The sequence below is a fragment of the Leptonychotes weddellii genome, chromosome 1 (assembly GCF_054177405.1).
Source record: "Leptonychotes weddellii isolate Sample4059 chromosome 1, ASM5417740v2, whole genome shotgun sequence".
In the NCBI taxonomy this organism is placed as follows: domain Eukaryota; kingdom Metazoa; phylum Chordata; class Mammalia; order Carnivora; family Phocidae; genus Leptonychotes; species Leptonychotes weddellii.
In genome coordinates, this window is record NC_138369.1 from 84,850,181 (window position 1) to 84,878,118 (window position 27,938).

At 37.1% G+C, this 27,938-nt stretch overlaps 1 protein-coding gene, 1 long non-coding RNA gene and 2 pseudogenes across 8 annotated transcripts in view; 2 read left to right on the plus strand and 2 right to left on the minus strand.

Annotated features, from left to right (window-relative positions):
- LOC102742370 (large ribosomal subunit protein eL36 pseudogene) overlaps window positions 1-27,938 on the plus strand; it is a 150,860-nt pseudogene that overhangs the window by 100,983 nt on the left and 21,939 nt on the right. The gene's annotated exons all lie outside the window — the stretch shown is intronic.
- Window positions 1-27,938, plus strand: part of PLS1 (plastin 1) — a 106,803-nt gene that overhangs the window by 59,586 nt on the left and 19,279 nt on the right. For all 6 annotated transcript variants that reach the window (XM_081827349.1, XM_081827344.1, XM_081827345.1 and 3 more), the window contains 10 exons: window positions 5,286-5,389; window positions 9,676-9,839; window positions 11,446-11,575; window positions 11,711-11,843; window positions 13,368-13,449; window positions 16,414-16,579; window positions 16,661-16,803; window positions 18,690-18,785; window positions 21,215-21,407; window positions 26,090-26,168. In XM_081827349.1, the coding sequence (XP_081683475.1) occupies window positions 5,320-5,389; window positions 9,676-9,839; window positions 11,446-11,575; window positions 11,711-11,843; window positions 13,368-13,449; window positions 16,414-16,579; window positions 16,661-16,803; window positions 18,690-18,785; window positions 21,215-21,407; window positions 26,090-26,168 (1,256 nt within the window). In that variant the 5' untranslated portion in view covers window positions 5,286-5,319. The remainder of the gene's footprint in view (window positions 1-5,285; window positions 5,390-9,675; window positions 9,840-11,445; window positions 11,576-11,710; window positions 11,844-13,367; window positions 13,450-16,413; window positions 16,580-16,660; window positions 16,804-18,689; window positions 18,786-21,214; window positions 21,408-26,089; window positions 26,169-27,938) is intronic.
- LOC115940415 (U6 spliceosomal RNA) lies at window positions 3,113-3,209 on the minus strand (annotated as a pseudogene).
- The window catches only part of LOC145722807 (uncharacterized), a 36,148-nt gene continuing 21,932 nt past the window's right edge, over window positions 13,723-27,938 (minus strand). Inside the window, exons 2-3 of the long non-coding RNA XR_014147370.1 lie at window positions 25,952-26,085; window positions 13,723-14,283 (exon numbers count right to left, since the gene is read on the minus strand). This is a non-coding gene — a long non-coding RNA (uncharacterized LOC145722807). The remainder of the gene's footprint in view (window positions 14,284-25,951; window positions 26,086-27,938) is intronic.

A 27,938-nucleotide genomic window follows, 5' to 3' on the forward strand; every position in this document is an offset into this window, starting at 1 on the left:
TTCTCTCTCTCTCTCAAATAAATAAAATCTTAAAAAAAAAATTGCCATAATTGCTTCAAATTTCTCTTAAAAAATGTAATAGATTGAGCTTCAGCCCCCAGCTGTGCCCCTTGCCTCCCTCTCCATAGGACAACCAATATTCTGAATTTGTATGTCATTCCTGTATGTTTTTAAGTTTTAGCACCTATGTTTGGCAACATACACAAGAAATACAACATATACAATATTTTGTGTTTTTAGAACTTAACAATAATTGGTACATATACTCTATGTATCCTCTAGTACTTTGCTTTTTCCAGTTACTGTGTTTTTAAGAAACAGATGTGGTTCATTTATTTAATGATGTATATTCTATTGATTAAATAATAATGTATTCATCCGTTATTCTAAAGAAAACACCGCATTTGCTTTAAAATATAAATTTGCCCTACAGGCTACCTGGGTTGTGCAGTCAGTTAAGCATGGGACTCTCGGTTTTGGCTCAGGTTGTGATCTCAGGGTCGTGAGATCGAGGCCCCTGTCAGGCTCTGTACTCAGTGTGGAGTCTGTTTAAGACTGTTTCTCCCTCTCCCCCTCCCTCTCTGCACGCACATGGACACTCTCTATCTGAATAAATAAGTATATCTTTAAAAAAATAAAATATAAATATGCCCTTAAAATATAAATTTGTTGAGCACTGTAAGGATTTATCAATCACTCATACTTTTCTTTAAAACTACCTGTGATGCTTGCAGCCAGGGAATAGGGATGTTAATTAACTACACGTAGAATTTAAGAGCTTGGAGGCACTAAAACAGATTTGATTTTGAATCCCTTATTTTGTCTGCCTTCCTTAGGCAGGTAATCTCTGCAGCCCTCTAATTTACATTTAAGAGAGGATGCTTGTTCCATCAGTAGAACAGATGAATACAAAGTAAGCTTGTGGGTGAGGAGGTTAGCATAGTTCCGGGCCCATTGAAAGCCCTCAGTAAATATTTGCCATTATTTTTTATATTACTAGAGAAGGGGGAAGTAAAGGAAGAAGGGAATTTTGGAGGATAGACTAGACTAGCTAGGGGACGGCTGCTTCAGTGGGTCAGTGGCTACCTCAAGAACTCAGAATATCAGGTGACCAGGGCTAGGGCCACAGTGGGAGGAAAGAAAACAGAATAGCTAAGAAGCCAAAGGTGCCCATGTAAACAGCTTTGGTCCCTCACATTTGGAAGCTTTACAGTTGATTGAAAGGCATCAGAAGCTGGTTGGTCTCAGGGTTGTTCCTAATGCCTTTTCTCTGAAACTGTTCTAGATCCTGGAGTTTTAGATCCTGTAAATCGTAAATGGCTGCTTAGACTAATTCTGGTAAAGCTTTTAAAGGTTCAGGGAGGTTAGAAATTTGAGGAAGGATAAAAGATCAGATCAAATTTCATCTAAATTGAGTTCATCCTTAGAATATACTTAAGTTTCTAAATGTCTAATCCTTCTAAAGGATCCTTCTAAAGGATACCCTTGAGGATTAGGAGAGGGGATAAAAAAGGCTTTAATTGGTAAAAGAAAGTTTTTTAAATTATATGGACTAAAAAACAGCAGAGGAGGAAAGCAGTGTTGGAATTACTGAAGAAATACATGGTACACGTCAAAATCTATGGGAAGGTATATCTATCTACAGAATTCAACATAATCTGCCCCGTTGGTGGGTCTCTGGTCTGATCCTGGCTGCCCTCTAGGCTGCATTTTTCAGGACTGACTGAAAAACTATGCTGTTCTGAGCCGTCTCAGGCATCCAGGTAGGAATGCTTCAATGCCAGGTGTTGGATACTGGTTAAGTGATGGGTTCTTCATTTCTAAAATTACAAAGTGAATTCTAATAACTGCATTCTACAGTGTTTCAGGACTGCCAAGTTATGTGCTTGATAAATATGAGTTGATCTAGCTAGAATTTTCCCCTCCAAAACTTTACAAAGAATTTTACAGAGGCAGATGTCTTTTAAAATGTATATATTGGGGCACCTGGGTGGCCCAGTCCATTAAGTGTCTGCCTTCAGCTCAGGTCATGATCCCAGGGTCCTGGGATAGTGCCCCGTGTCAGGCTCCCTACTCGGCAGGGAGTCAGCTTCTCCCTTTCCCTCTGCCCTGCTTGTGCTCTCACTCCCTCTCTCTGTCTCAAATAAATAAAATCTGTTTTAAAAAAATAAATTTTCGGGCACCTGGGTGGCTCAGTTGGTTAAGTGACTGCCTTCAGCTCAGGTCATGATCCCAGGGTCCTGGGATCGAGTCCCGCATCGGGCTCCCTGCTCTGCGGGGAGCCTGCTTCCCTCTCCCACTCCCCCTGCTTGTGTTCCCTCTCTCGCTGTGTCTCTCTCTGTCAAATAAATAAATAAAATCTTAAAAAAATATATATATATATTTTCAAAGTAATCTCTACTTGAATCCACAACCCTGAAATAAAGGGTTGCATGCTGTATGGACCGAGCCACCCAGGTGCCCCATTTAATTAACTATTTTAATCATAGTATTTGCTTTGTAAGGAAATAGGTGCTCTTATTTGAAATTGTAACATATAGATACTGTGCATATCAATCTTAGCATTATCAGTATTCAATAATGTGTGCCTTCAGACTACTAGTATTTATTTTATTTTTTCCAATGTTTTATCACAATTGCCTGTCTTGTTTTCAGTTATTTTGGTTTTGGCAGGCTTATAGTCTACAAAAATGAATGGAAACATGTATAAGGAAAAGTAGGCCCCTTTCCCACTCTGCAGCCAATCTCCCATTTCCCCTAGAGTGTCAGTCACTGTTACCTTTTTTTGGTATCCTTCTGGAAATGTTTTATAACCCTATAACTGATATAGCTTCCTATCTCCCCACCATATTTACTCTTCTGCACCTTGCTTTGTTCTTTTAAGAGTATATCTTTCTGGACGCCTAAATGGCTTGGTTGGTTGGGCGTCTGCCTTCGGTTCAGGTCATGATCTCAGGGTCCTGGGATAGAGCCCCGCATCGGGCTCCCTGCTCAGCAGGAAGCCTGCTTCTCCCTCTCCCTCTGCTGCTCCCTCTGCTTGTTCTCTCTCTCTCTGTCAAGTAAATAAATAAAATCTTTAAAAAAAAAAAAAAGATTATATCTTTCTTTTAAAAAAAATATGGAATGCTTCATGAATTTGTGTGTTCCTTGCACAGTGGCCGTACTAATTTTCTCTGTATGGTTCCAATTTTAGTGCTGGCGAAACAAGCACTTAAGAGTGTATCTTGAAGATAGCTCTTTATTTTTCTATTTCTTTCATTTAAATACCAAAGGACTTGAAGCAACTTTATTACTTAAAAAATAAAGCTTTAAAAATAAGAAACATAGGGACGCCTGGGTGGCTCAGTCGATTAAGCGGCTGCCTTCGGCCCAGGTCATGATCCCAGGGTCCTGGGATCGAGTCCCATATCGGGCTCCTTGCTCAGTAGGGAACCTGCTTCTCCCTCTCTCTCCCTCTGCTTGTGCTCTGTCAAATAAATAAAATCTTAAAAAAAAAAAAAAAATAAGAAACATATTGTATGGGTAATTGGTTTTTCAATAAGTTTAACTGCTGGTTTTGTCTGTGGGAAAGTAACAATAGTTTATATAGTTAACTAATCACATAAATTCAAATAAGCATGAGCAAAAAGAATAGAACCCCAGGTGTATTTACCCTTTCAAATATGAGGTCAACACAAGGACTATTAATTTGCAGCCTTTCTGTGGACTGCAGTTGGGAAAGTTGGATCATTGTGGTTTTGGTTTTTTTTTAAGGATTTTATTTATTTATTTGAGAGTGAAAGTGAAAGTGAGAGTGAGATCCCAGGATCATGACCTGAACCTAAGGCAGTTATTTAACCAATTGAGCCACCACCCAGGTGCAACCTTGGATCACTATTTTTAGAACTTGAGGCAAGCGGTAGAAACCATTTTGAATATGGGGAAGGATATGCAGGATGACCAAAACCACAGAGATTCAAAGCCAGCTGTGACAGAATTAGCATTTTGCAGAACTAGAGGATTATGGTTAAAAATTCTAAAAGATCTGTTTAATCTCTTCCAACACAAAATAAGTATGCCTATAGTTTAAACTATAGTGAAACATTCTAAAAGTGAGAATTCGATAAAATTTTATTATTTAATGCTAAGATGGAAGAAACTGCATCTGGAGAGTAAGATGAATTCCATTTACCCCTTTATCAGCTCTATTACTTGAGCCCTTAAGATTCTTTTTTTGAACAGAGTAGGATTAAATAGTGGGCAGGGGGGGGCGCCTGGGTGGCTCAGTCGTTAAGCGTCTGCTTTCGGCTCGGGTCATGATCTCAGGGGGGAGTCCGCTCAGCGGGGAGTCTGCTTCTCCCTCTCCCTCTTCCCCTGCTTGTGCTCTCTCTCAAATGAATAAATAAAAATCTAAAAAAAAAAAAAATAGTGGGCAGTGGTATATTTTTTAAAACCCAAAGATTTAGCGGCACCTGAGTGGCTTGGTCGGTTAAGCATCTGCCTTCGGCTCAGGTTATAATCCCAGGGTCCTGGAATCGAGTCCCACATTGGGCTCCTTGCTCAGTGGGGAGTCTGCTTCTCCCTCTCCCTGCCATTCTGCCTACTTGTGCTCTCTATGTTGCTGTCAAATAAATAAATAAAATCTTTAAAAAACAAATTAAAAAACCCCCCCAAAACCCCAAACATTTAATTATACTTTGATTAGAACCAGGCCCCAGAATAACTGTAAGATTCAGAAATCTGTCATTTTGAAAAAACACCAAAAATTCCTAAGCAAGTTGGTATACAGATCACAAGTGACACATGAGCCATAACACTCTTCGAGGGCTTCACACAACTTAGTATGTTATCTTTAAATGATCAGTGAAAAATTTTAATGAATAAATTATATTTCAGAAATTATGCGCTGCTTTTTTGGACATTAGTCATGTCTTAAAATTTTACTTTCTGACCACTTCCTTTACATTTATAAATGCTACACTTCTCTCAAACTCGAAATGTTTATTTTACTGAAATAGTGGGGTGAAATGTAAATGAAAATTGTACAGGCTATTGAGAAACGTCTGTGCCCTGTAGAAGCACAAGGTGTAGAAGATAGGTGTGTCTTCCCTGTCCTGACTCTGTTATTGTCTGGCCCACCTAAGCTGGGAAGTGGTGTTCCCAGGGGGGTCTGTTCCTCTTTGTTCCTTGTCATCCAGACCTCTCAGGTGTTTTCTTCTAGATAGTGTACTGCCTGTGTACTCTGTATTGCTTAGATAAATGTTTCCAAAGGGCTAATGTTCTTTTTATAACTTTACTTTTTCTAGATATAAAGACCTGAAGGTAGTCTTTTCTCCAAAGATGGAAAAGAGTACCACTGTCATTTCACGGGAGGAACTGGAAGAGCTACAAGAAGCATTTAATAAAATAGGTATGCTTGAGAAAACCTAAATACGACATTGCTATTCTGCTCGATATCAGACTTCCAGGAATGGAACAATAACTTTTATTGGTTTTACTACCACCCATTTACCCCTAGCTTTATTCCCCCTCCTTCCCCTCCCCCCCGCCCCCATCTAGGTTTCACTGGATTCTTTCTTTCTTTCTGAAAGATAAACTAAGACTGGCTTAAATTTCTAGGAGAATTGGACTTTGAATTCTTTGATAATTTCTTTGCCAAGAGTAATGGAGGTTAATGAATGACAGTGTAACTGCATATGCTTAACATGATATCCTCATTACAGAGAGAAAATATAGAAACACTTCCTTGTTTATAAACTGAACTCTGGACTTCATGTGTTTGTCGCTAACAATAACACTTTATTTCATGCAGAATATTTTAAAATCTGAATATTGTTTTTAAAGGCCGTATGTCTTAATTTCCTTCTCCCTCATGCATAATTTTAAAAAATGTTGGGGTTGTTTTTAAAGGCTGCATATCCTATTTTTCTTCTTTCACTTTTTAAAGCTGAATGGTATTTTGCCTTTATGACATTATCATTTGACAGCTTTGTATTTTTCTTCCCAAAACATCCCCTCATACTCTGTTGAATTGCGATTCTTCCGTACTTTGTTCCTAGGAAACCTGTGGCAAACAGGAATATAAAGAATGTCTTTTGCTCTAGTCTGCGAAAGCATGCAAGTGAAAGGTGAGCACAGTGACAGGACACTGGGACGGTGACACCACCACCCCTGCCCCTCCCACAGTAGGCTCCTTCTCTGGTACAGAAGAGCAGTCCATGAGAAACAGTCAGATGGTAGACCAGGGAGGTTATGTAATGATCACAGTTGGTCCCGTGCCTAGATTTCTCACAAACCTCGTGAATAATCACTAAAATTCATGTAGATGAAATGTAGTGCAGAATGAATTTTAGAGACCGATGGGGGAAAAAAAAAAAAGAAAGATTTTTGTTTAAAAAAGAAAGCTCTCCAAAAAAAAAAAAAAAAAAAAAAAGTAAAGCTGCCAGGAAGCTCATAACTTACAAATATTGCTATGAAGTAAAGTGAGGTGTACAAATCCCTGGGCCCTTCCACCTCTCCCTGCACAGCCATCCCCAGAGTAACTCAAACCTTCCAAATACAGGCTACAGGGTGGCTGAATTAGGCTCATAGTGAAGGCCTTAATTCTGATCTTTTCATTATTTTGAGTATGGTATGTTTGTCAGTAGAGCATTGCATGAATATGATACGATTTCTAGAAGATTATTATTAATAATAAATTTCATGGAGTATTGTATGCAGTGCCCAGAGTCTCTTCAAGACACAAATTGGGCAATTATTGGACTGGTCTGCTCATTTTGAGCATTGAAACAGAGGAAGTAATAAAAATGTTATCTCTGAGTTTGCTATTGCTCTTATTTTATAGTGCAGTTTGGTAGCTTGAACAGAAGTGCTACCTAAGTCTTAGTGAAATGTGAATGAATTAGTAATCCCTTTTCTTTGTGTAGCTTTACTCTTTATGACTCACGGACATATAATCCTGCAATATTTATTTAATGATATTTTGAATAAATAATTCATCGATGGAACAAATCTGACAGCCGGATAATTTGCTCTCTGTGAGGACAGTGCTAACACGAGCACAATATGTACTAGCTTTACTGACAAGATAAATTGCTACTTATGAACTCAGTTTTCTCTCTGATAATTTCTACCAAACAACTTTTCTAAGGGGCAGAGGGACATGCCCATCCAACCTTACTACATGAGATGTTTTTTTGGGTCTCAAGGGAGACATGGCAGGTTAGAATATTTGTCTTCTTTCTTTTTTATTTCTTTATAAGTTTTGGTAAAATAGGCGTAACAAAACTTACCATTTTAATAACTTTTAAGTATACAGTTCAGTGGTGTTACGTACAGTCATGTTGTTATGCAACCATACCACTATCTCTAGAACTTTTTCATCTTCCCAAACCCATTAAATACCAACTCCTCATCTTTTATAACATTCTGTTTTATGTCTACATCACATTTTGTTTATCCATTCATCTGTCAAAGGACACCTAAGTTGTTTCTACCTTTTTGCTATTGTGAATAATGTTGCTGTGAACATGAGTGTACAAATATCTGTTCACATTTCTGCTTTCAGTTATTTTGTGTATATATTCAGAAGTGGTATTGCTGGATAATATGGTAATTCTGTGTTTAATCTTTTGAGGAACCATCATGCTCTTTTCTGTGGTGGCTGCACATTTTACAGTCCCATCAGCAGTGCATAAGGGTTTCAATTTCTTCAAATCCTTGTCAACACTTGCTATTTTCTGTTAAAAAATTTTTTTTTTTGTAATAGCCATCCTCATGAGTGTGAAGTGGTATCTCATTGTGGTTTTGATCCGCATTTCCCTAATGTTTTGTGATGTTGAGCATCTTTTCATATGTGTATTGGACAGTTGGATAACTTCTTTGGAAAAGTGTCTCTTCATTTATGACTGTTCAGTGTCTATTTCTTCTGCCCACTTTTTAATCATAAGTTGTTTGTTTTTGATGTTGTTGAATTATAGGAAAGTCTTATTTCTTTTTAAACTCTAGTCTTTATGATAATTTAACCTAAGCCTTGATTTCATCTTTAAAATTAGAATAATATTATCTACTACCTCAAGGTTGTTATAGGATTTCACTAGATAAGTTCTTAACAAATCATGTGGCACAGAATATGTGCTTATTAAATGGTATCTATTATTTCTTGTCACATCATACCCAAACCACAGAGGCCATAGGGATGGAGCTGGGATTTAAGCACACAGACCTATTCATCTTCAGACTCCCAGCTCCTAAGTATTCTTGTTAGTATAGCATGACGGTTAGCAGGTAAACAACTTTCCTCAATCTTGCATGCGAGGGTGGGGGAGATGGACAGAGGGAGAGGGAGAGAGAGCATCTTAAGCAAGCTCCACGCTCAGCGAGGAGCCAGATTCGGGGCTCAGTCTCATGACCTAGAGATTATGACCTGAGCCAGAATCAAGAGTCAGACACTTAACCAACTGAGCCACCCAGGCACCCCTCAATCTTGTTTATTTTTAAATACCCTCTGCCACGGTGCTGGTAAAGAAGTAAGCCAGCTAGTTTATTTGCCTATTTCAGAATTATAGGAAACAGTTCTGAACTTGTGATGTATTAAATAATGATATTTTGCTCTAAGTTCAAAGAAAATAATATTATTATTGCAATATCAAGGTTCCTAGCTGACTTTTGAGATTATAGCAATATTTTAGTTATTGGTAGATTCTAGTTGAGAAACTTTTAATTATTCTAAACAGTGTTAATTCTAAAACTTGTGTATGAGAGTTTAAAAGAAAAGTTTCTGTCTTTATCATTAATTGAGTTATAGTGAGGATGGCTCTTTCATCAAGAGGAAAAAGTGAAATAGAGGAAACAAAGCAACTATTAGCAGATGAGCCAAGAAAGCCTATATAACAAGGTGGATCCAGGCAACTAGCCAAACAATCCAAAGTTCTGTTGCCAACTCTGGGCAGGACTGTTTTGTGTTGCCTTTGTTCTGTGTCAAGAAGTGTTATCTAATCTGCAGGGAAAACCTAGGGAAGGGCACCTCAGTGATAATGTGAAAATGCCTGGAAACCTATTTTCAGAAGTCCAAATACAGGCGTGAAATGATTTCTTGAACACTTAATGTCAAAATGACATCAAACATGATTCAGCCTACATAATGGTATCATAAATACATAATGAAGAAGCAATGAATTATTGACAAATGAAACAGAACTGCCACCAAGTGAAATGTATAACAGAAATACCTTATTGTATTTAGTACACAAATATGATGCACATATTTTATACAGAATGTGGAACCTGCAGATCCATTTTGTAAATTCTCTGAAGGAGTTAAAATCTGGGTGGGTATTCCCTCATGACCATTGCTGCTGTTTCTTCTAGCTGAGACTTGTCCATGTTTAGTTCTTTGAAATTTAGTTGTGTGCTAAGCCTGGGTTTTTCATCTGTCAGAGCAGTGTTCATACTATGTACTTAAAATATGCATGGAGTCCTAAATCTGTGTGGATAAAGTCCATTTAAATATGAGTTTTTTGACAAAGTGTATAGACTGCCTTGTACAGTTCAGATACAGGAGAAGAGGTGACTGCAACTTGCGGAACAAACCTGAAAGGTTCTACCTGCCTGTGAATCTCCCACTAGGCCTTCTGGGTGCACACCTCTAATGAAGAGTGCGAATGATATTTGACAGCTCATAATTTATCTTTACAGATATTGACAACAGTGGGTATGTTAGTGACTATGAACTTCAGGACCTGTTTAAGGAAGCGAGCCTTCCTCTGCCTGGATACAAGGTGCGCGAGATTGTGGAGAAAATTATAGCAGTTACTGACAACAACAAAGATGGCAAAATCAGTTTTCAAGAGTTTGTGTCAGTAAGTAATCCCATCCTCTCCTGGTTACTGATCTTTTAGCTTTGAGCAGAATTTTAGTACTGTCATTGCTCTCTTTGGTTAAATCTGGCTGCAGAGACCAGAAAAAAGCACTGCTTTGTAATGATGGTGATGATGGTGATGATGGTGATGCTGATGATGATGCTGGTAACAACATAGTGTCTACAAATAATTCATAAAAGAAAGGGAAAAATCATTCTCAAATTGTTAGAAGTCAGGTTTTGACAGTAATAGCTCACGTGCTAGTAAAACTAGAGTTGAGTTTGGTGCTTATTGACTATCCGTATACAGAATGTTTTAATGTCTCAGTACTTGGTCTTGAGAAATGGAATATTTTTTGTGACTGACATAGCTAAGGTATGGAAGCTATACTTCTAGAAGCTGGTTATTTCCTTGTGATAAGTTATACCTTTAGTTTCAGCAAATGCCACCAGGTAGATGTTGGTGCTAGCTCTGATAGCATTGTCATTACTAAAGTACCTCAAGGCTCAGGGAACTGAACAAGATGAAAAGTAATACATGACTCAACCAACAGAAGAAAAATAGCTTGTAGAACTGAATCTTGAATATCATGTATTTCAAACTCTTGGGCCAAGAGAGATGACTTGACCACATTGCCATTGCCGGCTGAGCACTTCTTCCTACGCCGCCACCAGGACTGTATGTGTCATATGGAAATAGGACTTGGTGGTGAGGCCGGAGAACCCAGGGACTCAGGGAATGTGTCCTGGGAGCTCTGAAGACTGAGCTGAGATCCGAAGAAAGATGTTAAACAGATCTAAGGGGCTGAGTGGGGAAAATGAATGATGTGCGAGGCCAGGGACGTGACAGCCTGTGTGGAGGCTCTGTGTGGCTTTAGGGATGGTAGATACTCTCAAGCACTTGGAAAAAAGCTGAGTGTGGGTAGGGCGAGATGGTAAGGGAATGGAATGCAGCTAGGGAAGTAAGTTGGGGTCAGGTCATGCAGGATCTTGTAGGATTTTCATTTTTATCATAAGAGCAATAGGAAGCCAGTGATGTAGGAAGAAGAGAGTGTGAAGTGACATGATCAGATTCAGATTTTTTTAAAATCTCACTCTGGCTGCTGCTTGGAGTACTGATTAAATTCAGTCTAGCCAATCATGAGAGTGATTGGGAGAGGGCATTTCTCCAAGCCTCTCTAATTTCCTACAGTATCTGACTTACTGATTTTAACTTCGCAATGTTCAGACAGGCAAATATCTTCATTAAAGCATTTAAAAATCTTTATCATGTAGTTAGTTATTCTTTAGTTTTCAAAAGACACAACAAAAGGCCGTGGCAAGCACAGGAGAATAATTTCAGTGTATTCAATTTAGTATTCAATTTAAGCTTAATTATAACAAAATTTCTTCTAGTGTTTGGGGTGCAGACGTTTATACATTTTGTGCTCTGGGTAAGATGATATGAGAGGTATCTGTGTACACAACCAATAAGGGTGAGAATACCTGATTGGGATTTATTTTGATGTCATTCCAAATAAATAAAGAAGTCTAAACAATTATCCTTCACACTGCAAGGTTTTTTGATTGTCTGATCAAGGCTCAATTTTACTTATATTCCATTCCAGCTGATGCAAGAGTTAAAAAGCAAAGACATCAGCAGGACATTCCGCAAAACAATTAACAAGAGAGAAGGAATTACTGCTATTGGAGGAACTTCATCCATTTCCAGTGAGGGCACACAGCATTCTTATGCAGGTAACCTGCCAATCTAAATTTGATCTTTCAGTCATTGATTCATTCACTAAGACTGATATTTCATCAAGTCTAAGATGCCATTCATTTGTGAAATTTGTGAAATTTGGTTTGCTGACTAAGATTTTCTGTTTTCAGAGGAAGAAAAAGTGGCTTTTGTTAACTGGATCAACAAAGCCCTGGAGGATGACCCTGATTGTAAGCATCTCCTACCCATGAATCCCAATGATGGCAGCCTTTTCAAATCACTTGCAGATGGCATCCTTCTTTGGTGAGTTGAACATTAGATTAAGGGAGATATGTTCTTCCTTTCCCCATTGATGAGCATTCAGTAAAAACTACAACTCAGCGAACAAGTAGCATTGTAGATATTGAAGAATTTATATCGCATGGAAAATTAAGTACCAGATGCTTTTCAAAATTTTTCTTCAAATGCAATTTCTTAGTTTTCTGATGCCTTTTCTATTTCCTTACTGAGGCCAGGATAGTTTTGAGTTATTCCTTTGATGTATTTAAAAATGTTCACAAGGTTTCTTTTTTTTTCATTTTTAGTAAAGAATTATTGCCTGGGACAGGGACACGAGGAAATGTAAAAGAAAGATAGATCTCATTTTGGTTAAATGAAATTAATGTTTTAAGTCAGTCTTGTCATGTCCTTGGCTCTTTGCAGTATGTTTCTGCTCACTAGACTGTAAACTCTCTAGGGGCATATCTTTGTTTCTGTTGTGTGTACTATAGTCCCAGCATACTTCTTTGTACAAAGCAGGTGTTTTTTTTTTTTAAGTTTATAAAAATATAGAAAACTTACAAAGAAGAGTAAGTATCACAGATATTCTTATCACCCATAGTTAGCTATTATTAATATTCTGGCATGTTTCTTTCAGTCTTTTTCTTCTGTGTTTTTACTTAAAAAGAAAAAAAAAAAACACTCCAACCTATGCACAAGTACAGGATGTTAGTTTTTAAGTAACATATAAAATATACCTTGACTTCTACCTACAGTTCTAATCTCTTTCTCTGACCTTCAGAGGAAATTCCTATTATGAATTGAATGGGTATTTTTCTTTTTTTTTTTAAAGATTTTATTTATTTATTTGAGACAGAGAGAATGAGAGAGAGAGAGCACATGAGAGGGGGGAGGGTCAGAGGGAGAAGCAGGCTCCCTGCCGATCAGAGAGCCCGATGCGGGACTCGATCCAGGGACTCTAGGATCATGACCTGAGCCGAAAGCAGTCGCTTAACCAACTGAGCCACCCAGGCGCCCTGAATGGGTATTTTTCTATCTTTATTTTAAAATATAAAATATATTCTAAAATCTAGAGATAAATTTTATATTAATTTCTCTTAAAATGTTTGAGTTATTGAAATTTTAGGCCATGTCTCTGGCTCTTTCTGCAACAGTAATTTTGACACTGTTGATACCACTTTATGAAACTTGGTTTCTTAAGAATTTGTTTTACATTTCAGACTGCTGAATGTTGATGATCAGTAAATGAAATAGAGACTCACATAAAGAAAATGCAAGACAATTTAAAAAAAAATTAGGAGGAAGTGCTAAGATTACTATTGCAGTGAGTGAAGGATTTGTTTTAGGTTACAGAATATTTCTTAGATTTTAAAAAGTAAGTCCCTGAGATGAATCACAGTATATTTTAAAGAAACGGATTATTACTTTTCAAAATTTAACTATTTTGTCTACTTGCAAAAACAAACTAAAAAGTCTTAAATAATTTAACTTAAATTATTTATCTTAAACTGGGAGTCGTAAGCTTAATTACTGCCATTTTCTCTATAGCAAAATGATCAACTTATCTGAACCAGACACAATTGATGAAAGAGCCATTAATAAGAAAAAGCTCACCCCTTTCACTATTTCTGTAAGTATTTGCCCTTCGCTAATAATCATGTACTGTGTTGTAAAATGTAAGGCCTTTATAAATGGGTGCTTAGGCCCAGGCAAAACTTTTTTTACTCCAGTTTTATTGAGAAATAATTGACATATTTCACAGTGTAAGTTTAAGGCATACAGTGTGACAGTTTGATTTACATTATATTGTGAAATGATTACCACAATAGGTTCAGCTAACATGCATCATCTTATATAGATACAATAAAAGAAAAAGAGAGAAAAGGAAAAAAAGGACAAAAATTTTCTCCTTGTGATGAGAACTCATAGGATCTACTCTCTTAACAACTTTGCTACATACCATACAACAGTGTTAGCTGTAGTCATCTTGTTGTACATGACACCCCTAGTACTTAATTATCTTAAAACTGCAAGTTTGTACCTTTTGACCACCTTCCTCCAGTTTTTCCTCGCCACCCCCCGCCCCCCAACCCTTTGCCTCTGGTAACCACAAGTCTGATCTCTTTTTCTATGAGTTTGGTAATTTTTGCTTTGTTTTGTTTTAGATTCCACATAGAAGTGAGATCATATAGTATTTGTCTTTGTCTGACTTATTTCACTTAGCATAATGCCTTCAAGGGTCCATTCATGTAAACGTTGGATTTAACATAATTTTAGTTTCCTATAAAAACTAGGTTTTATTAAATAAAAATTCAGCTTAATTTTGTACTGAATGAAATAAAGATTCAAAGAGCTTTGGATGGGGGGGTGCCTGGGTGGCTCTGTTGGGTAAACATCCGAATCTTGATCTCAGCTCAGGTCTTAATTGTGGCGTTGTGGCTTCAAGCCCCAGTGTGGAGCTCACCTAAAACAAACAAACAAGCAAACAAACATTGTTCAAAGGCTTTAGATGAACTTTACTTAAGATAATAGTATTCAGGTTATATTATTGTAACAGTTGAGTTGCTTTTATTTTATTTATTTATTTATTTATTTTTAAAGATTTTATTTATTTATTTGAGAGAGAGAGAATGAGAGAGAGCACATGAGAGAGGGGAGGGTCAAAGGGAGAAGCAGACTCCCCGCCGAGCAGGGAGCCCGATGCGGGACTCGATCCCGGGACTCCAGGATCATGACCTGAGCCGAAGGCAGTCGCCCAACCAACTGAGCCACCCAGGCGCCCGAGTTGCTTTTATTAATGAATGTTTGTTTGATGCTGTTGTTCTTGGTTGAAATAAGAGTACTATATAGTTTTACTCCATGTTTTACTATTTCACAGAATTTGAGCTATTCTTTTTTGATATATATTGTTCTGTAGTCAGCTTCCCCATTCAGGTCTTGTTAAAGTCCAAGAATTTATAGTCACCACACTTTTCCCCTCAAAATCTCTAGAGCAGTGCTGGATATCAACAGCTACTAAGTACTTACTGGGTACTGACCGCTATTCTAAACAAACTGCATGAGTTATCTCTTTGACTCTTCCCGGCACCCTTAAAAAAAGGTAGATACTACGATTTTACAGATGAGAAGACCGAGGCACTGAGAGGTTACCCGGTGGCAGAACCAGGATATGATCCCAGTGGTCTAGCTCTAGGGCCCACCTTATAATCACTGTGTACTGCCACTCTTGAGTGGTGGTAGTAATAGCAACTAGGGCATATACTCGCCAGAGCTGCAGCTATTAAAAGTGAGCTAATGCTATGGAGCACTGGGTGTTGTGCACGAACAATGAATCATGGAACACTTCATCTAGAACTAATGATGTAATGTATGGGGATTAACATAAGAATAAAAAAAATAAATAAATTAAAAAATATATATATAAGGAAAGAATTTTACACCAAAAAAAAAAAAAAAAAAGTGAGCTAATGCTAAGCTATTTCCCTCATTTCTCTTGGCAAATACAATCCTTGATTTGGCTGAAGTTGTTAAGCCTCTTTTATAGGGAAGCTACAACCTTAGGACAGTGGTACATGGTTAGTCTTGGAGTATCCAAGGGGTACTCCTATTTCCTGTATCCTCATTGAGGAGTGTGAATTGGATGTTGACTAACATGGCTTTCTTGTCTCCCACTTTCCAGTAAGCAATAATAGTGCATATTCCTAGCAGAAACTACCGTTCTTGAAGAAGCTCATTTCTGATTGCAACTGCCAGAAGTTTATTTTCTTTCACATCTTGTGTCAGGATGCTTTGTTTAATATCTATGATTGTTGAAAATATTCATACATCTTATTTTTAGGATACATGTGTCGCATAATTTTTTATGACACTGGCTCTGAAATACAGCATTTCTCAGTGTTGTACAAATTTATTGTCTGGTTTTACTTTTAACATTTGTATGCAGTGCATTAAAGAAAGAAAAAAATTCTATAGCTATTTTGCAATAACTACAGGATAGGCCTGAGGGGCTAATAAGTCTTTTACAGTTTTATTTTTAGAGATGACATTCTTCCAATATGAGTAGGGGGTGTAATAGTCTAGATCTTTAGGAGGCTTGAAAGAGCATACTAATGTAGACTAAAAAAAGATCTCTGGGAAGGAGCAAAGTGTTACTGGGGATATTAAATCTGTCTTTTTTTTTTTTTTTAGTCATTTTAAAGCTCTGGGAATAGATCGACTAGAATACTACCAGTTTCCCATGAAACTTTATCCAAAAGAAGCCTCATTCATTTGTAAAAGATTGTAAAGTTTGATAACATAGTTTTTTACCTCATGATGATGGGTTTATGTAGTATCATGATGTATGAAAGAACAGAAATACGAAGGGATGAAAATGACATAGTAACTATGAAAGCAAGGGAAAGAGATCAAGTAGTAAAGTGCTGGTTAAAACCGTGGGATTTTTTTTTGAATAGTAGTGTTTTGCTTGTATAGATATTACTTATGTTCCAAATCTGAATTTTCACAATCTTTTGCTTTTTATTTGCCTTCACAACTTGTCAGTAAGACTTTGGAAAGTACTTTCTCACACGTAATTTTCTTTGTGGCAATTCAGGAAAACTTAAACCTAGCCCTGAATTCTGCCTCAGCCATCGGTTGCACAGTGGTCAACATTGGTGCACAGGATCTTAAAGAAGGAAAACCTCACTTGGTCTTGGGACTTCTCTGGCAGATCATCAAAGTTGGTCTTTTGGCTGATATTGAGATTTCCAGGAATGACGGTAAGATCATCAAAAATATTTACTTTTCATTGACGTGTACTTACTGTGGGAAGAATTTATATTTCATTGCTTTCTTTTCAGCTCTAATTGCATTGCTAAATGAAGGTGAGGATCTAGAAGAGCTGATGAAACTTTCTCCAGAGGAATTACTGCTGCGATGGGTGAACTACCACCTGACCAATGCAGGATGGCGCACCATCAAAAACTTCAGCCAAGACATTAAGGTTTATATCTTAATGTTCATAACTGTGATATAAAATAAGGATGTAGAATGCAAAAAAACAAAAAGTGTTCAGAATTAATTTCGAATTGAAGTTTAATTCATAAGGACACAGTGTAGAAAATGAAATTTTGCATTTTTCTGTCTGAGGTGGATCTCCCAGGTATAATTGCAAAATCCTTTTATTTAAAAAAGAACTGGTTTAAACTGATGGTTACCAGAAGGGAAGTGGATAGGGGAATGGGTGAAATAGGTGATGGGGATTAAGGAGTGCATTTGTGATGAGCACCAGGTGTTGTATGGAAGTGTTGAATCACTGTATTGGACATCTGAAACTACTATTACATTGTATATTAGCTAACTGGAATTTAAATAAGGACTTAAAAATATAAAAAGGACAAAATTTTCTTTTGCAATAAAGAAAAACTGGTTTATTGGTATTTAAGAAGAACTACAACTGGCTGTGAGAAGGAGATGCTAGCCCTAGCAGATTAAAGCATTCTTTCCCATTTTATATGCCACAGAGAGACTCATAATGAGGATGTCAGTCTATTAATTTGGACTGAGACTTCATCTGTTCACTGGACTAGCGGTCCTTGTGGGCCTGACCAGTTCAACACTCTTACTCCCACTTTGCCAATAACCAGCTAATAGGAGACCAAATATCCGAGGGCACAGGGAATCAGTAGACAAAAAGAATTCTTCAGGTATGTTTCTCAACCAAAATAGCTTGAAATGCTTCTCTCCCTATCGGGAGAGCTTATCAATGAAACTGTAACATTCAGTGTGCCTAACAGTTCTCCCATGGTCACTCCCTAGACATGCAGTGCCAGATTGGGTCCCTGTGACCCCTTCTCTATGCTTTTTTCCCCCACCAGACTAATCAGTATTGGCATTTATTCGTATTTTATCTCTAGATATATTAACACCTTCAGTCAGATTATGTTCTTGTCATAATGGGCTTAGATGACAATCTTTCTTTGAAGTGACATTGTATTTCTCTGCTTTCATCTATTATATGCTCATTTAAAAATTTATTTTGGGGAGCTCTCTTATTTTAAAATTCAGTTCATCAGATTTTTATTAAATCCTTCCTGTGGGGTATTATGCCAGGCATAGGGTTGCAAAGATTTAGCTCTTGAGAAGCTCACCAGTTACACAGGGAGACAGACATTTAGTGGATGGATATTTGTTACATACTGCTATTAACAAGCCACTCAGAACTTAATAGCTTAAAATAACCCTATCGCTTCTCATGATTCTTTGGGTTAATGCGGCTTGGTTAAGTAGTTCTGCTTCAGATGCTTTTGTTTGGGATCAAACTCATTTGTATGCAGCTGTCAGTTGGGCTAGCCTGGGGGGTGCACAAGGGCACCACTCACTTGTCTAGTGCCTCACAGCGTCTCCATGAGGCCTTTCCATAAGGCTAGCTTGTGCTTCCTCACAGCGTGATAGTCTCAAATAGTTGGACTTCCTCCGTGGAGGCTAACTGCAAGAGGGAGGAAGCAAAAGCTCTTACAGCTTGGGCCTGGAAGCCCCAGTACATCACTTTCATTGCATTCTGTGGTTCAGAGCAAGTCACAAGGCCAGTCCGCGTTAAAGGGGGGAAGACTTCCAGAAGATAATACTTGACCCTAATCTTAACTGATGCTTGGGGGTGTAAATAAATGAAAAGGTGAGGAAAGGTATTCTAGGTATAGGGAACAGTGTCGCTAGAAGCTGTGAGGTGTGAAACCAGCATAGTGCATTCAGAGCCTGTAACAAGTAAAGTTACTAAGTTATTCCGTTCTTTAAGATGAGGACAATTTCTTCAGTTTGAGTACTATTTTCCTAAATCAAATGATGATTTTATTCACTTAAAAAAATTCTATTTCATGTCTTTCCTTAAAGGATTCAAGAGCCTATTTTCATCTGCTTAATCAGATTGCACCAAAAGGTGACCGGGGTGATGAACCTGCCATTACCATTGACCTTTCAGGATTTAATGTAAGTACAGTTTTTAATTAAAGGTTTTTATGTTTCAGTAAAATATACATTGACAAAATTTACCATTTTAACCATGTTTAAGTGTATGGTTCTTTGGCATTAAGTACATTTGCAGTGAGTGCAACCATCACCACTATCCATCTCCAGAACTTTTCATCATCCCAAAGTGAAGTCTATACCCATTAGACAATAACGCCCTATTCCCTTCTCCCCCAAGCCCCTGGTAACCGCTGTTGTACTTTCTATCTCTGTGAATTTGACTAGTGAGTACAGTCAAATTTAGAGTGCAGTTCTCTACAGGCAGCATTCCCTGATGGAGTCCTCAGCTCTTCATTAAACCTGGGCCCTTTGTTCTTCAGAAGTTTTTCATGCCCTAGGCTTCAGAGCTCCATACTAAGCCATCTGGCTGTCATAACTGAAGAAAGGGAATTACAGAATTCTAATGTTGAGTATGTGTGGAATCAACCCTCCATCCACTTCTTCCTGGTGCGGTATAACTGGAACTCACAAGGGGGCTTTGGTGACTCTCACTGTATACTAGGAAAGGGAGTAACAGACCATTGCTAAGCAACTGATGATCAGTTCTTCCAACTTACATTCAGAAATATACAAAATAAAAGATGGCAATTCCTAGTGTTTATGGTGTAGGAAGGACTGACGCAGATCCTGGCCTAGCTAATGCATTTCCTAGGAAGCCCGTTTTTTAGCATAAGTTGTAAATACTGGGGATAGTTCTGTCTAAACGTTAAAATCTGATCAGATATAGTTTGTATGAAAATCTATTAAGTACTTAAAGTGCAACATCCGTAATGGTTTTAAAGGCAAATTGAGACATTACAAATGAATTATATTTTACATTCTTACAATGAAACATTTGAGAAAGTATTGCAGAACTGCAAAATTAGCAAATCAGTTTGAGTCAAAAAATTAAGAACTTGAACGTACAGAAAATTTCAAACATACTAAAAGAATGAACAAACTCAGTATAATGAGCTACCCAGTGCTCATCCCCCAGGTTCAACAACTATCAACTCATGATTAGTCTTTATTCATTTATCACCTGTACTTCCTCCCCCATGTTATTTTGAAGCAAATCCTAGACATCATAACATTTCATCGAAAAGTATTTCAATATGTATTTCTAGAAGATGAACTTTAAAAATACAACCGTAATACCTTATCAGATCTAAAAAAATTAGCAATGCTCTATAATATCATCAAAATATTTAGTCAACATTGGCATTTCCAATTGCGTCTTAAATGTCAGATTTTCTTTCTGTAGTTTATTTGAATTAAGATCTGAATAAGGTCCACATACTATTATTTGCTCATGTCTACGTTAGGAACTTTTTATTGTTTAATAGCGTTAAACCTATTGCTTTCTCTGATTTCATTTACATTTTTACTTTTTTGTAACTGATGCACAAAATGAGATAAGTCATAATTCTTGGTCATGATATACTCTCATCATGGGTCCATGCATGTCCCTCTTCTTATTTATTTTTGTTTGTAGTTGTTTTAAAATTTTAACAAGTCCGTATGAACCGTCAATCCAACAAGAAAGCTAAGACCTTGATAGTAATTTATGTTTAGCTCTCTTCCCTATTCCATCTTTCTGCCTCACCTTAATGTGATAATCACCATCTTCAGTCTTAACGCTCATTGTTCTTTTGCTTCTCTTTTTATATAGTTTTCTTTCAACCAAATATATCCCTTACAAAATTAAATTTTTCATTTTACTTTTTAACTTCACATAAAGCTTATTACCTTGTACTTAAATGCTTATTTTGAACATATATTGCTAAGAGTCACTCACATTGTTCAATGTTACTGTGTAAATATGACACAGTTTGTCTCCTTTCCTTTTGACAAGCATTTGGTTTGTTTCTAGGATTTCGCACTTGTGAAAAGTGCTGTTGTTCTGATTTTAATAATTTTTTATTTGTATCCCAACTTGTTTTTCATTGAGAAAAGAGTCTACTGGAAATATTATTCAGAGTAGAATGGGTGAGATAACTAAGCCTCTTAGCCAAAAGATACTCTGATACATGATCTTGACCAAATTATCTATAATTTGACCAGTAGGAGCTGACTGATACAAAATTTGAGAGTTTATTTTGATCTATCATTTAATATATTTCTAGAAAAGTGATTAGTTTTAAATATGTGTATCAATAAAAAAATTATGCCAATCAAAAGTCATGTTGGGCGCCTGGGCAGCTCGGTTGGTTAAGCGACTGCCTTCAGCTCAGGTCATGATCCTGGAGTCCTGGGATTGAGTCCCGCATCGGGCTCCTTGCTCAGCGGGAAGTCTGCTTCTCCCTCTGACCCTCCCCCCTCATGCTCTCTCTCTCTCTCAAATAAATAAATAAAATCTTAAAAAAAAAAAAGTTTAATGTTGACCATTTTTGTTTTATTTTGTTGTTTAGGAGAAAAATGACCTGAAGCGTGCTGGATTCATGCTTCAAGAAGCAGATAAACTGGGCTGCAAACAGTTTGTTACTCCTGCAGATGTGGTTTCAGGCAATCCTAAACTTAATTTAGCTTTTGTAGCTAATCTGTTTAACACATACCCGTGCCTACACAAGCCTGATAATGACATCGATATGAATTTATTGGAAGGTATGTTCTTTCTGCCTTTAATTGCTTCACTCTATGTATCTTGTGGTATTGACCTACTTCACTGTCAGAGGTAGGGGATTGTGGTGGGAGATGCAGTTTACTGTGTGTAGGCATGTGCATCCATTAAAAAGCTCGTATTAAGGAAAGTGGTTGTTGGTTTTGTTAAAAGAGAATGCTGGGGTAAATCTTTACTTGTCTGTCATTTCTCCATCAGAGTTTAGTGAAAACTATCATACATTTAAAGTAGTCTCTTAAATGGCCACATAACATAACTCCACCACCAATATGGACAATGAATTATCTATTGGAAAAAATAATCATTTTGTAGCTTTTGTTCTCCTTTGAAAGCTACAGTTGGACTCCAGTATTGTTCTCTTTTTAATGTTTTTAATGTACATGAAAAAATTTTAAATATTCATTACTTGTCTTGTTGTGTGTGGGCTATTGTTATCTGTCTCATAATTTATAATACTTTCCTGTTTTGCTTCGTGAAATGCAGATTTGACCCCTCCTAATGTAGGTACTGTATTTAGTACTTTTCTATACTCTATAAATATATTCATTCTGAACGTTCTTTTTATTAGTACCATTTATTCTTTCTATCTGGGTTGATATTTATTTTTTGCATTGTTCATGCTGTGTTTTTTCTGTCTTAATATGCCTAAAGAATGACAACAAGGAAGAAACACAAATGAAACTGAATTAGAATAGCACAGCAAGGCTTGATTATGTAAACTCTCCCCTGAATTTGCCTTCTATAATGGTGGGATACTATAGTTGTAAACACACTAAAAATCAGTTTTGACAATTGGATTTCACGTTGTAAAGCCTTTATCCCTCTCCTGTGAATAAACACACTTACCTTTTATCACTAGTAATCTTTGGAAGGATCTGTTTAGGTTCTATTTTGTATTACTTAGTTATGTTACGTTTCTTGACTGTCATTGAAGCTTATGATACATGAATTGTCATGACAACAAAAACATTCTTGCTATCTAGTTCTTTCTCCGTATCTTTGTTTCCTGGCCTGTCTTCTTTTTGGTTCTTATACTCTCACATGCATACCCAAACCCACATTAGAATCAGAACTAAAGGTGGAAACAGTGGCAGCAGTCAGAGGGAGGGGCCCATCCTAAAATATTCTCACTAGTTGCCCTGGTTTGGAGAAGGCAGTCTTCAAGTAAGATTCTTGTTGGCAGGGAGAATTTGATGTTGCAGTGTCCTTTCTCTCGCATCTCCTGCCTTACTCCCTTCCTTCCCCGGGGAGGGGGATAGAATGAGAAATCAGTTTCATGATCTTCTCTTTGACTGCCACAACCAGAGTTCCAGTGTCCTTGACACTTTATAATTGCATCTTCTTGATTAATGAAAGAAGTTTCAGATTTAAGAAGTATGTTCTTTGAGGAATATGATTAATTCAATTCACTCTTCCTGAGGTCCAGTAAAATAAAGACTATATTCTCTACATAGATATGTAATTGAGAGGAAAGGTAAAGACTGTATTCTCAAAACAAAAAAAGACTATGTTCTCTGCATAGGTATGTAATTGAGTGGGAAGATAGGTAAAAGTATAGATTTTTCAGCAGAAAAATTGACGGTGAGGGATTAGAACTTTAAAAAAATTAAAATGGAAGACTGCTAAGTTTTCATCAGTCTGGAAAATTTCAAAATCCCTCTGTATCTTACAATAGAAGGCATTGTTTAGAGTGGCATATTAAAAATGATCTGCTTTTTATAGTCACTGAGTTCTTGCTAGGTATCTTTTCCAACTTGCTTGCTCTTTTGTCATGTTTGAATTCTTTTGCTAGTGTTGAGCATGCTTTTGGAATTTTTCAGTGTGAATAGGATTGCTAAGCATTTCCATTAGTATTTACTCTATATAAGAAGATACTATGGGAAATATTTATCAATCATCTTTATTTAGAACATATGTATATCCTGATACGTCTGCCAAAAAGGTATTTGACTTCAACTGTCATTGGAATTTCTCCTCTGTAAATTTGGTTTTATAGATCCTTACGAAATTTGAAGCTTGACCTTATCACATCCCACATTGGTGTTCTCACTGGCAAAGAATTTTATCTGAATGGAATTAGAGAAAATTAAAAGCCCAACTAAATAAAAAAAACCTTCATATTAAATTGAGCCAAATATGTGGGCTATGTATAGAGAGGCCATCTCAGAATTCATTTGTGGTGATAGAAAATATATAGTCCGTGGTATTACACTTTGTTCAAATTATGGGTCCACCATTTAGTATCTGAGTGACTTCCATGAGCTTTGGTTTTCTCATCTATAAGCCAAGATTAATAATACTAATTTTGAAGAATTACAGAGCAAGTTAAAATGACCTTTCATGAATGAAAGAGTTTAGCATACAGTATGTGTTCAGTAATAGGTTGGAAAGAGGAAAACATCACTTCGCACATTTAGTGAGTGTTAAGTATATGTTAGTTCCTTTTCTTTCCTCTTAGTAGTCTACTTGTAGTATATTTGTTATTTTTTTCTGAAACTTTTGTCAATTGCAGGTATCAGTTTGGCCCTGAAAATGAAATGTTTTGTAGTTTTTTCTATCTTTTATATCAGCAATGAACATTTCTAAGATTGCTTTAGTTGTCTGCAATACAGACAACATTTACAATCTGGAATACATATGTTTTTGTAATGCTTTACCATGGCTCTTGCACAAATGCGTAGTGCTTCTGGCTTTGAGCATTTATTTACCAAGACAATTTGAAATGGCATTAGATAAATAAATGCTCACTCACATAATCTATTTTACTTTCCAGGCATCAAAAATGAAAATAATAACAATATAATCAGTTGAGAACAATGGGAAGAAGTATGAACCCCTGAAGCTTATAACAGTTTCGGAACTCAGTCAAAATACTAGTATCTTTTTAAGTATTATTTGCTGTATCATCAGGTTCAGCAGAATTTGGATATTATTTCAGTTAAAGATTAAACTATTGTTGTACTATCAATGTTTGTAATTTTAAAACATAACTTGGATTTTCCCAGAAGGAAATAATGTAAAATTTCTCTAATTACTAGTGAAAAATCTATTACAGATTTTAATATAGAAACAGCTAAAAGGTAAACCCAAGTCACATGCATCAAATTGTTGATGATAGATGCTTATATTTATGTCGCTTTGGGGAAAATTCAGATATTTAATTTATATTTGTTTAATAACTCCTACAAACAAGGAAGCACGGTTCCTAGGAATATTTAGTTTAACTTGGTTCTTTTTTAAAGGGTTTTCAAATAGGTTATTTATCATAAAGTGATAGTGGCAGATACAACAGCCTGGTCAGTTACCTTTTATGCAGGCTAGAGGGAATGCAATTTAAGAAATTATATGGCTACACAATTTAATAGAGCAAGAATTAAAGTAGATTCTGGGAATGCCATTAGGTATTAGCATAGAAAATCAAATGAAAATATAGTGGACAGATTATTTCCCGAACAGCTGCACAAAGTAACAGAATCCTTTAGATTTTACTAAAATGTGCAAGGTGTTGCAAGGTTATATTACCTGTGGCACTTATTCTGAAGATGATTGCAGGGATGGCTCTATAGAAATGGGTTCCTGGGGCCCAGATGGTTATAGATTTAGATGATTCATTGTTCTGGGAATCCCACATGAGTCAAAGTCTAGAGAGTGACCTGAACTTGCCTGCAGTTTAGAAGTGATGAGAGGCGTAAATGTTTCAGTTTTTCACGAGTCTGGTGATGAGATGTAGGTTAGGACATTCCATTGCCCCCTACCTTTGCTGAAAACAAATAATACTACAGATAGTCACTTAGGATTATTTGCAGTCTGGGAGATGACTAGAAGCAGACATGGCAAGGAGAGTCCCTCTCGCTCTCTGCCTACTTTGTGGTACATGATAGCCCATGTTTTCTTATAGATGCTATGAAGGGAATGCTTAGGGAGGCTAGGTAATCACAGGTTAAAAGTGCCTGCAAGGAGTTTCTTACTGAGGTGATCTCTGAGGTCTAGGGACTGACTAGGATAAGATGTCTTTCTCTTAGCACCCTGTGTGGAGGCTGTGTCCCTCATGTATTTTCAGTAGTGACAACCTAAAATAACTCAGGAAGCCTGTAAAATAGTTCTGTCCCTTCATTGCTTATTTTTATATTACCTGTAATCCCCCTCTCCCCTTCATTGCTGTTTGGTGTAATTAAAATGTAAGTTTGTGTGCCCAGAAACTTCCCTGTGTAAAACCAAAATCTGTACAAATTTAGAAACACTGCATTGGGAAAAGCACAGCTTTTCTTTTGTGTTTACTGTGCTAATGTTACCCTGACTGCTAAAAGATTTTGTTTCATTAATTTTTAGCCAGTCCCTTTTGCATGTAATCATAACTACAGATATGACCATATAAGTTTCTTTGTCACTTTCTGGACAGAGAAACCTATGACTCAGTAGTTCACAGACATCAAAGAAAGGACTCTAGAGAGAGAAATTTAGAGCAAATGGAGGCCTTCTAGACAGAGGGGTGGAGGGGGCGGGAAGGGACTTTGACAGTAAGACTTACTTTTCCCCAAAAGATTGTAGTATCGCAGAAACCACAGCAAAGTATGTATGGCTGGTTTGCACCTGCCAGGATGGTTTAAAACATATTTCTTGATGCCTTTTGTCCTGAATCATCAGTATGAACTTGTGTCTACTCTAGGAGAGAGCAAGGAGGAGAGAACATTTCGGAACTGGATGAATTCCTTGGGGGTCAACCCATACATTAATCATTTGTACAGGTAAATATTTTATTGTGTTTTAGTTTATGGCCAAAATCCAACTTTTCTAGTTTCAAACCATAGGTATGTTTACATTAGTACATTTTCTAAAAATCACAAGAATTGTAACCAACATTTAGAATTTCAGAATGCTGGAGATTGGCAATACAATGGATTTTTAAAGAAAAGTAAAGTATTATTTAAAAAGATCAGAATATGATAATCGTTATAAACAACCAGTTTGGTAAAGATAATTCATCTTACTCTTTTATAATTATTGATCAGAAAAATAAAATATTTCAACTGTAACAGATTAGAATAGTAATATTTTATAAATTGTTCTTATCATTATATCAATATTTTATTTATTTATTTTTTAAAGAATTTATTTATTAGAGAGACAGCAAGAGAGGGAACACAAGCAGGGGGAGGGGGAGAGGGAGAAGCAGGCTCCCCGCTGAGCAGGGAGCCCGATGCGGGGCTCGATCCCAGGACCCTGGGATCGTGACCTGAGCCGAAGGCAGACGCTTAACGACTGAGCCACCCAGGCGCCCCTATATCAATATTTTAAATTATAATTCACACTTTCTTTTTTTGCCAAAATCTGCCTCGATTTTCCTGTTATATGTTGCAGATATTTGTTTCTAATTTGTAGAAATCTACTTGCTTTCCCTGAGTAATTGTGATTTATCTTATTCTTTCTTGTTTAAAATGACAACACAGGGGCGCCTGGGTGGCTGAAACCAAGAGTCAGGCGCTTAACCGACTGTGCCACCCAGGTACCCCTGGTGTATTATTGTTTTCTCTTAAATATATATTATAGACATTCTTTCACATTATTCTATAAAGATCTTATCCCTCCTCACCCCCTCCCTCCTCACCCCTAGGATTTGATTCCTTTACTGCCTTGCTACTATAATGAGAGTTCCAGTCTAAATGATATATATCTCTGTCATCTAGCTGGAATTTACACACTTTTAGAGTTCATCAAATATCAGTCCATCACATCAAAGCCAGTTACCATAAGGTAGTACTGGTTTTAGATTTTATTTTTTTAATCTTTTTAAAGATTTTATTTATTTGAGAGAGAGAGAGAAAAAACACAAGTGGGGGGAGGGGCAGAGGGAGAAGCAAACTCCCTGAAGAGCAGGGAGCCCAACAAGGGACTCGATCCCAGGCCCTTGGTATCATGACCTGAGCCGAAGGCAAATGCTTAACCGACTGAGCCACCCAGGTGCTCTAGTTTTAGATTTTAAACAAAATTTTGTATATACACCAAGAAGCAGAAATTACTGTATCATAAATCCTCAGTTGGCCAGTGAATTGGTCTTTTGTGGCATTGGACTTAAGTTCATATTTAAATAATAATTTAGGGGGAGCCTAGGTGGCTCAGTCGTTGGGCATCTGCCTTCGGCTCAGGTCATGGTCCCGGGGTCCCGGGATCAAGCCCCACATTGGGCTCCCTGCTCGGCGGGAGGCCTGCTTCTCCCTCTCCTACTCCCCCTGCTTGTGTTCCCTCTCTCGCTGTCTCTCTCTGTCAAATAAATAAATAAAATCTTTAAAAAAAAAATTAAATAAATAATTAGTTATTGTTCATCAAGGAGTTTCCTTGGTGTGTATATTATTAATATACAATTAGGAAAAGTTGAGTTCTTTTCCATTTTTAAATGCAGGCTGGTAAAAATGGACAGGGAAAGACACAACAAATGTTGGAGAGGTTGTGGAGAAAGGGGAACCCTCTTACATTGTTGGTGGGAATGCAAGTTGGTACAGCCACTTTGGAAAACAGTG